Source organism: Leptinotarsa decemlineata, unplaced genomic scaffold (assembly GCF_025532065.1).
Source record: "Leptinotarsa decemlineata unplaced genomic scaffold, Ldec_3_MD MMD2_tig00026314_RagTag_RagTag, whole genome shotgun sequence".
NCBI classification, from domain to species: domain Eukaryota; kingdom Metazoa; phylum Arthropoda; class Insecta; order Coleoptera; family Chrysomelidae; genus Leptinotarsa; species Leptinotarsa decemlineata.
Window position 1 is genome coordinate 18,550,061 of NW_027412684.1, and position 10,655 is coordinate 18,560,715.

Below are 10,655 nucleotides of genomic sequence, written 5' to 3' on the forward strand. Positions count from 1 at the left end.
TTGTTTCTGTTTTATCTTCTGGCTCAGTTCCAATATATCTGAGACATTTTATGGAAATACTCCTGGAAAATATCTTCCACACAATTACCGTATCGACTTACTTGTGTTTTCAATCCTTTGAAAAACGTTTCGACTTGTTGCCTCTCGATTTCGGAAATCAATCCGCCAAGTGGTTGTTCTTTTTCCTCTTCCTCTCTATCAACTTCGTCGCTTTCTGCTCTACCCTCGCTTCCTTCTTCTCTTTCTCCGTAACTGCTCCCCGAAGCGGTCGTGCTCGAGTCGCCACTGCCTTCGCCAGTGGAAGACAGTCTTCTACGACGTTGGTTGTTGCTGTGGAGAATATCGATCTAATTCAGAATATATTTATGAAGAGTCAAGAATTTTTCCGGAATTTTATAGAAATTCGATTCGACCAGAGCTCAAGAGCCGGAAAGAGAATTATCTATTTTCTGGTTAATACCACGACTGATATTGTTTTGAATTGCCTATACTACGTTTGGGGAGTGTTCAATTTTGACACAATAGTTTGAAAAATTTTGAAGGAAAAATTTTAATGAAAACTCCAATTGAATTTCATCTTTCAAAGCAGGAGAAAATCAAAAGGTCAAAAGTCAGAATTAAATCTGTAGTGTATGTGTAGAAAGTGAAAGTAAAATGAAAAACATAAGTCTCATAATACTTCATTTTTACTATCGAAGTTTCATGAATCAAAAAGGCAAAATTAGAATAGAAATGTCATTTTTAGACATTGAAAGCTGAAATATGGAAAGATGAAGTATGAAAACAGATTTTACAATTGAAATACAAATTTAGGAAAGTTTATATTATTTTTGCGGTTTACATGCCAATTTGAAAAAGACGTCCCAATTCAGTAAGGGAAGAGAAAGTTAATACATTTTTTTATTTAATCAAATCAAAATTTCTATAAGAAACTGGCTAGAATTTGTTTTTGAAAAAGTTTAGATTAGAAAGGGAAGATATATAATTTATTTTCCAATTCTCAATTATTTTAAATAGTTGAAATAGTCAATAAACTTCACTTTTACGATGGAAACCACAATTTTGGCATAAAGTTAAAATTTGTGAGAAATAAAGTTTACTACTGTACTCGAAAATCTCAGTTTAGACAGATAGGAGTAGAAGGTTTGAAAGCAGAGAAATAGACGAGTCAAAAGTAGTATAAATGAGCAGTATATTAAAGAATCAAATATTGTTTAATTAAACAATTCATAAACTTATAGCAGGGGAGCCCACGATGCAAAATGGGGATTTACTCGAGCGTCATTGCGACATATTAGGTTGCAGAACTTAGATGATAAGAAGAAAAAAATGTCATATAATATATACCTTTTCATCGGTGGGAAAGCGGCTACAGATTTTTAAATATGTAAAAAAATACTGTTGCATGGACATACTCGAGTGCGTCAGATATTGATAGCATCAATGTCCTACGTATTTTTAATAATGTTGGTATGTTAATCTGATCGTTTGCAAGATGTGGGTGGTTGTAGGTAAGTGTTAAAAGTGAAAAGAAAAAAAAATTAATCGAGCGCGTCAGATTTTCTAAGGGGGTGTTAAGTGCAACAAAAAAAGCTCTCATTCAATAATCTCACGATTCCGATCTGACCCAAACTCGCGTCCATTATTTTAATGTGCAAAAAAATTCGCCATTTTGAAATACTCAAGCGCGTCAGATTGAGATGTATATGGTTCATCTTTATGTTTTAGACGTGCTGTCTAATAATCTGACGATTATCTAGAGGGATTCGCTTAATCTGACAAAAACAATATTTTTTTTTATTCATTGAACTTAATTAATTGAAAAGTTCAGGAAATAGCATGCAAATAAAAAAGTGTATGTTTTTTAAGTAGAATACTTGTATTTATAAGGAAATAATTTTTAAAAAATGTCCAAAAAAAGTTAATTTTTTATAACCAATTGATTAATTATTGAAGAAAAGAGAAATGAAACTTTCCATATATTGTATAAGTTTGAAAATGTCCTTATAGGAGGAAACTGCAGTAACGTTGGTTACAAATAAAAGTGGTAAAAACATAGAAAGTTTAATTTTTCTTTTCTTTACCACGTAGTAACGGCTACATCCATCAATTAATTGATTTATTACCTAATCATCATCTTCATCACGAACGAGTCTCTGTGATCAGCTGTGATGGCGTCATGTCAACAGAATTCAGAGTGGGGACGGAGTGAGAGAGTAATAGATAGAGAAAAATTGAATAGAGAATAGAGGAATAGAAATTCGGAGAGGGAAATATAGGTATCATACAGCTGCACGCATTAAACTTTATCGACGAACTTTTGTTATATCGGCTTGCGGAAATCGACAGATTATATATTTTTCATTATCCTTGAATTATTTCCTTCAAAATAAAAAAAAAAAATAGCTAGGCTCGAGAATGTCGAAATGGCGTCATTTTTTTACAACTTTGCTGCCCTTCCCTTTCTCTCAAATTGTCAGATTACTGGAATATACACTTTTTAGCAGGTAATTAACTCACCCTACCTTAATCTGACGCGCTCGAGAAGTTCTGATGATCAATTTTTTTTACTAATCTGATCCATATCACTCACAGGCGGCCTTATATCTGGGGCTCATATTTGGTGGAGGTACTTAACCGGGTACAAGGTATACCCCTGTATATCAATCTGTCGCGCTTTACTAAATCCCGAAATCCCCGCTTGGGCTTCCCGATTATTAACTCTAGTTACTGAATATCGTATTTAGCCCATTCACTTACTATCAGAGTTGAATCTTTTGAGGTAAGCTAGAAATGATCTGCTGAATATTCATTTTAATTATGGAAACATTACATAACTGTAATATTCTGATCGATGATAGACTGTTATGGGATACAGTAACATCCGTCTATTTCTGTATTTTAATGTTTCTCTCATTATAGTTGACATAGGTTATGGATGAACTGGTATTTTATATCTCGAAGCAAACAGATACTTTCAGCATAACGATTTGTTCAATTAGTGAATTATATTTACTGAATTAGTGTGTGTTACAAAAAAACAAAATAAGATACGAAAAAATACCTTTTCTCCGATTTTTAATCATTGTAGTGAAATAGTAATTGATTTTAAAAAGTCAGATTCTTCTATTGAATATCTGATAACAATACACATCAAAAATAATTTCAAGAAATTCAAATTTTCTCTTGGTATCCACAAAAAGTTCACTGTTCAAAACTCACTTTAAATTTTACTTGACACTTTTTTGTAGAAAAATCTAGTGAGATTTTCGAACCATCTCTTGCTACAGGTCTCTAAACTCTTGGTTTTTCAACAAAACAGAAATTCTTCTTCAAAAAAACTTTCATCGATTTACGCTGAAACAATTTTGAAAAATTTGAGGACCAATTCAAGTTATCTACCTGTAAAGGAAATCCTGATACGAGTCGTACTTCTGAGAAAATCTATTTATGGCGTAGTCCGCATTATCGTTTTGTTTGGATGAGATCGATAGAGTTGATATGCGTTTGTCTATCGGAATGGATGCAGAACTGCTGTAGATGGGGTGTTCTGCTGACATTTTGATCTGCAACAAAAAGAAGGTATGAAGGTGCGAAATCATTTTGGCAACATGTTATATACATATAAGACTTTTTTAACGACTTTGCAGTTAACAAAATTCTTCATTGGTTCAGTTTTACGAAATCAAACTGTTTTTCATGTATTTTCTGAACTGGTTTGAGTGTCTAGTTGGGCTGAAAGGATCGTAGGCTAACATAGAAAAAAATGTTTTCATAAAATTTTATTTTATTTTCAAATATAGTTTTTCTTTGAGGGTGATAAAACGGTTATAGTGGTCATAATTTTCGATACCATTTTCATAGTACGATTCGTCTTTAGCCTCAAGAACAGAAAAAAGTCACCAGGTGCCAGATCTGGAGAATACGGAAGCAATTAATGAAATTTTGCCATTGATTTGTGGCATGGCGAATTGTCTTGATAAAACAGAACCTTCTTTTTCTTCAAATATGCCAGATTTCTCGTGATTTCATCTTTCAAACGCTCCAATAACGCTATATAATAGTCGCAAATAATGTTTTTTTTATTTATTTATTTCCTGTTGACAAATATACATTGTGTAGGAGCCGTCAGTGATAAAATCTTAGGTACTACTTACAAACTAATGGGACATGTACTCTTCAATAGTGTAAAAACTATGAGAACATAAAAAATATTTCAAGCGATATTTGAATTCGGCTTGAGACCTGCTGTCTCTTATATTTATTGGCAAATGGTTGAATATTCGGGGAGCCATCAGATTTGGTGAGTTATAAGCCAGCTTTGTTCTGGCATATGGTACAAACAAATTATTATTTTGACGAGTATTCACATTGCGGATACATACATCTATTCATCAGAAAGATTTCATTGTCATTTTTAAAAACATGTAAACACAGTTCAAATATAAACAAATAAGGTAATGTTAGAATATTAAAATTAACGAACGTGACGATAATCCCCAGAAACATAGGCCATATCTGGCATAATACAGCGTCAGCAACTGACTAATATTTAACACTTGTCTTAAATTTCTGAGCTGAAATGTTATCGAATTCAACTTCTTCATTAAAAATTCACAATGATTATGCCAGCCTAAACATTGATCGATATGAAGTCTCAGGAATTTGGTACTTTTGGTGCCTGTCGTTACAGAATCTCCCCTCTCATTAAACTTGAAACTCATTGGTGTTTGATATTTCTGTCTGTTATGGAAACGGATCAGAACAGTTTCATCAACATTCATGAATAACTTATTTGCCGCAAACCACGAATTTAACTTTCGAAAAACTACAGCACATTTCTCTTCCAGGTCAGAATCAGACATATCCGAGACGATAATAGAAGTGTCATCAGCGTACATTATTACTGTTTCTTCCGTTATTGAGTTTGCCAAATCATTTATATAAAACAGAAACAGTAGTGGGCCTAATATGGATCCTTGTGGCACCCCAAGGTCCCTAGAAATTATATCAGATCACATTTTATTAACTTCTACAAAGTGTTTTCTATGAGAGAGGTAATCCGATAACCAAGACAGCGGAAGACCACGTATGCCATACTTGTACAGTTCATCTTTTAGAATTTGATGATCTACACAGTCGAATGCTCTGCTGAGATCACAAAATATCCCAACAGGGCACTCTCCTGCATCGAGGCATTTGATTATTTCGTTATAGGATGAATGTATTGCTGTTATGGTTGATTTCTTATTTAAAAATCCATGTTGATTTCTGGCAAAGACATTATTATTATCACAGAACGGTATCATTCGATTGAAGAAGGCGTATTCAAAAATCTTCGAAAAGCAAGATGGGATTGTCACGGTCTGTAATTTTCCAAGGATCGGCAACAATTTTTTTATGGATTGGAATAATTATTCCCATTTTAAGAGGGTCGGGAAATGATCCAGTGGTAAAGGATAAATTCACCAAATAGAGCAATGGCCTCATCAAGACTGGTAGACATTTTCTCAAAACAAACATTGGGACATCATCAAAGCGGGAAGAATATTTATTTTTCAATTTTTTTTGTAAAAGACTATATAGTTCAGTCTCCGTATAGGGACTAAGGTATAATGAGTTCGTAGGCGATACAATATTCCTCAAGAAGAGCTCATACCCTACATTGTTTTATCTATCTTATTTATTATATCTACAGCAATGTCTCTGAAATAATGATTGAACATACTGGCAATCAAAATTGGTGATTCTACCATACGGTTATTGTCTTTCATTATTATATTTTTTGCTTACTGAGATACAATTCCCCACGCTGCTTTATGAATATTGTCTGCGTTTTCTATTTTACTCTGGTAGTATCGTTTTTTAATCGAATTGATCAGTTTTAAATGTTTTAGTTTCTCCTTATTGTGAAAAGTTTATCATATCATGCCTTGGCTTCAACGGTATTTTTTTCGCCAAAAAACAATGCTTATTGGCACGAAGTTCCTTTTTATCCATTATCTTCACACTAACAAAAGTTGCTTCACTCAAACTGTTTTATTCCATAAAATAATAGTCCAGCAGCTGTGTCTTCTGAAGATTGGGTTTAACTGTAAATCATATGTCTACGAACTTTTCAGTCCATCTACTATGGGTGTTTGATGTAATTTCAGAATGGAGAAAGTCAAGAAGACTATACGAGATAACGATGTTGAGGTTCAGTATATTTTTCAATTTTTTTTACTGTACACTGTCTGGTCAATATGCCATGTCTCAATCTAGTCTTCATTCAAATTTATGAACGTTTGTTTTGACTGTAGGTGTCAATAGAGTTTGTTGCAGAGAAATGGAGTTTTTCGCATATTGGCGAAGGTCTCAACTGCCCCATACTGATCAACAATTTTTCCCCAGTTATCCCTAGTCCTATGTAGGGTTACGTAGGGAGAAAAAATGAAGAAACCTCCAATTCAGTATTGGAAGTAGAAAACCAATTTGAAATACAAAAGAGTTTTGTAATGGATTGTATGTGTTCGACATTTTTCAAAATTTAGGTAATAACCTTCTAAGTCTATCATTATGACAGTTGAAAACAATCATTTAAACTTATCATTTCTATTCTTGCAATGGAGGAAATTTCGACTACTCTAGTTTCAAATTTCAAAAAAACGAACAGATGCAATCTTTTCAATCAGGCCTGCTTGTGAAAAGAAATCGTAGAATTCTTGTTATGTCGAAAGATTTTTTCTTGGAAAAAAACAGAATGTTGGCCAATACCGACGAATGCACATTGTCAATGAGTGTCAATTTGATACGACACTGGGTGTTATGCAATTCTGTTATTTAGATTTAGACTAACGAGAAATTAAATGAGCTCAACAACCTGTTTGCCAACCGCGTAAATCTGTCGTTTTTATTTTATTTTTATTTTTCTATTTATTCCGTACTTGAAGGAAATTTTATTACCGACTAGCATTTTCATTGTGTAAACGACAAGCAAGGTTTTTGATCGATTTGACAGTACATATTTCCACGAAAGATACTCACTCCGCTGTAAGTTTCACTTATTTGATTTTATAACGCAAAAAAAATAAACTGTTGAGATTTAGATTCAAAATAGTTTTCTTTACTCCATTACAAAACAGTTGTTACTTTAATAAATATAGTTTAAAAAACTAAAAAACACGCTTCTAAAGAACATCGAACTGAAAAGTTAAATTTTTTTTTCAAATAACAACGAACGAAATTTTTTAACTTTTTAGTTCGATATTCTTTAAAAGCGTGTTTTCTGGTTTTTTAAACTGTATTTATTTTAAATTTTTTAGTTTCGATTGCTATAAAAGCATTTTTTTTAGTCTTTTTGAACTATATTTATTTTATCTAAAGTTTGGGATCAATCAGTCGTATATTGTTTAGAAAAATGACCACTGATATTTTCCGATTCCTGAGAGGGAGCCTGAAAATCATCTACCAAGCCCAAGGCAAATGTAGAAATACATGTAAAGTGAGTTCGAATTATATCAAGGAGATGTATATAAAATAAATTCCATAATATCTTGTGGTGCAATTTTCTGTGATATGGAGAAACATTTTTAGAAGTTCAAAAAAATCATGTTTCGAAGGTGTATGAATGTTACAGGTGAAATTCCTCTACATTTTTTCAGATATCTCATAAAGTTTCGAAAATAAAATATTTTAGTCTGATATAATTTTATACCATACAGTGTGGTTTATTTTATGACGCCATCAATAGCGAGTTGGCGGTGTACCATAATAAAGAATTAACTTTCTGAGGACTTTCAATTTTTCTAAAAGTACATACATTTCCGACCAGTCGGAAACAGTGACAGATTGAAAATGACACTCAAAAATAAGTTTGATTTCATTTTATCTCATCCCGAAATGATTTTAATACTCCCTTATCTCCAGAACTTGAAAGTTTTTGACTGCATATTCACAGGAACTATTCACAAGGAAAGCCCCTCTAAAATCATGATATTACATGTAAGAAAGATACTCTTTTTACTTCAGCAGATTTAAATACATGGTACCGCAAATATGTGGGGGTCAAGGATGGAAACAGTTCATTTATTATTTGATTATGATATTTCCTATAAGATTTTTATGAAAAGAGACACATACCTATAGGATAACATCAGTCATTTCTCAAGAAAATGCCAGTTATCGTTTTCTTACAAGTTTGACCGGTATTAGTAGTAACATATTTCAGTTCACCTTTATCTAGAAACAATTTTGAAATATATATCTCCTACGCATAATCAATCAAATTTCGAACACTTTCGTATTTTTCTGAGTTTGGTACAAACTCTTTCGCGTATAATAATTTAAAATAAATACAGGATTTTTTTCAAATTAGTACGCACACAAATCATTCAATTTGATTTATACAATTCAAATATTCACACACATTTCAACCGATTTAATTTGGTGAATTTGGGATATAACCCATAATTATTATCATATGATTAACATATCATTATTTCAAATAATTGGAGTGGAATCCGTCTCTGCGTGAATGGCTATCTAGACCAATGTTGTACTGCATTTCATGGAATAAAAAATTCGAGAATTGTGATATTAATTCTGAACAAATAGAAAATGTGAATTTGATGATATTTCATTATCAATAACAATAATAGCGTTTATTATTTGCATATTAGAGAATATACAATAAGTATATGAAAATTAAGAGAACTCACATTAAAAAATAAGTCGCAGTTTATTTTCTAATCTGTCAACACCAGCGGCGGCTCGTCAAAGGAGGCAAGGGAGGCTTAGCCTCCCCATAAAATTTAAGGCTACTCATCGCAATGAATTAAAAGATATCGACAAATGATTATGATAATTTTTTTCTAAAAATGCTTGGTTATCATTACTAGATCATTAGTTTTTAATATAAATACATAATATGCCCGAAAAAACACTATCACTCACTACGTAGTACGTATCACACTGTATCCTGCATCAACAAAACTCAAACACACCGCACATGAATGAATAACGAATAAACCATCAACCCGAAATAATAAATGCCATACGTTCCAAGGGAGCCAAGCCTCCGACTGCTTTAAAAAACACAGGCTCCACGAGACCGATCCAACCAGCGACATATGTCCCGATTTGTAATTTCAGTTGCAGAAATTATAGCGTTAGAGGAGGCTAGCCTCCAGTTGGTCTCCGTTAGTGTACGACTGCGTTTGATTTTTATTTAATTATTCGGACGGGATGCCGTGACGGACCGGGAATGAAAAATATTTCGGTAAATCAGTAGTATTGTATTATAGCCGTGCTTTTTGGTAATATTTTTAATGTGTTTTTAAAGTGTTTACCTTTCAATTTCAAGGTGTTTTCAGGTTTTTACTTTTCGGTAAGTTTTTTTTTCATTTATTATGGATAAGTCGGACGAAATTAAAAAATCTGACGATATAGTCGATTGATTGCTGCCAAATAATTTCAAATCTTTATCTTATGATAATAAATTTTACATTATTGAAACTCTGGGAAGGCCTCAACCAAATTAATTTCAATTAAAACGTCAGATAATCAACAAAATCGAGGATTTAATATCAGTTGGTACGATAAATGCGATTGGTTAACCGGCTCCATCAAACGAGAAAAAATTTTTTGTTGGCCCTGTGTTTTATTTTCCGTACAAACCGAATACCAAACGTGGTCTAAAATAGGATACTCCGATTTAAAAAATTTACCTCGTTCTACAGAGAGACGTTTTAAATCTAAGGAGCATATATTTTCGTCTTGTAAATTAAAATTGTTTAGCAAACAAAATATAGCAACAGCTTTAGATACACACCTCAAAAAGAGAGCATAATTTCTTTAAATATTCAGGTTAGGGAAAATCGGTCGAATTTAAAAAGACTTGTCGATATTACGATTCATTTGGGTTCCGAAGAATTAGCTTTTCGTGGACACGATGAAACCAAAGATTCGATTAATCGCAGCAATTACAAGGAACTTTTAATGTTATGGGGCAAATATGATTCACAATTTGGCACTTTTTTAAACGGTAGCGTTTTTTCGGGCACCTCAAAAACCATCCAAAATGAGCTTGTAGACAGTGTGGCATATATTATTGAGGAAAATATAAAAAAAGAGATTGAAAGTGTTTCTTTTTTTGCATGGGAAATTGATGAAACTACCTATATTACCTGTACATCACAGCTTTCAATCGTTTTCAGATATGTCAAAGATGGTAATGTGGTAGAACGTTTTATGGGTATTCATGATGTTTCATCTGGGCGCACAGCTGACGATTCGTTTAATTTTTTAATTCGTACGTGTGACACCTATAATTTTAGGCAAAAGTTAATTGCGCAAATATATGATGGGGTTGCGGTCATGGCCAGCCATTTAAATAGTTTACAAACTAAAATAAAGTCCATAGCTCCTCATGCACTTTTTATGCATTGTCATGCCCATGCCCTAAACTTAGTATCAAGCAAAGCGTGCAACAACATAAAAAATTTCGCGCCTACGGCGGGCTTTTCTGTGTGTATATAGTCTTTATAACTTTAGCCTCCCCTGTTCTCCAATGCACGAGCCGTCACTGTTAACACTACAGTACGAGTAATGCAATCACATAAATCCGGCGATCTGAATTTGCAACATAACGTCGGAAGAAAAGAGAATTGAAACTT

At 32.9% G+C, this 10,655-nt stretch overlaps 1 protein-coding gene across 1 annotated transcript in view; it reads right to left on the bottom strand.

The window, feature by feature from the left end:
• Positions 1 to 3,581, bottom strand: part of LOC111512702 (misexpression suppressor of ras 3) — a 29,962-nt gene extending 26,381 nt beyond the window's left edge. The window contains exons 1-2 of the mRNA XM_023168851.2: positions 3,403 to 3,581; positions 102 to 330 (exon numbers count right to left, since the gene is read on the bottom strand). Coding sequence (XP_023024619.2) covers positions 102 to 330; positions 3,403 to 3,560 — 387 coding nt within the window. The 5' untranslated portion in view covers positions 3,561 to 3,581. The remainder of the gene's footprint in view (positions 1 to 101; positions 331 to 3,402) is intronic.
• Between the last annotated feature and the right edge of the window lie 7,074 nt (positions 3,582 to 10,655).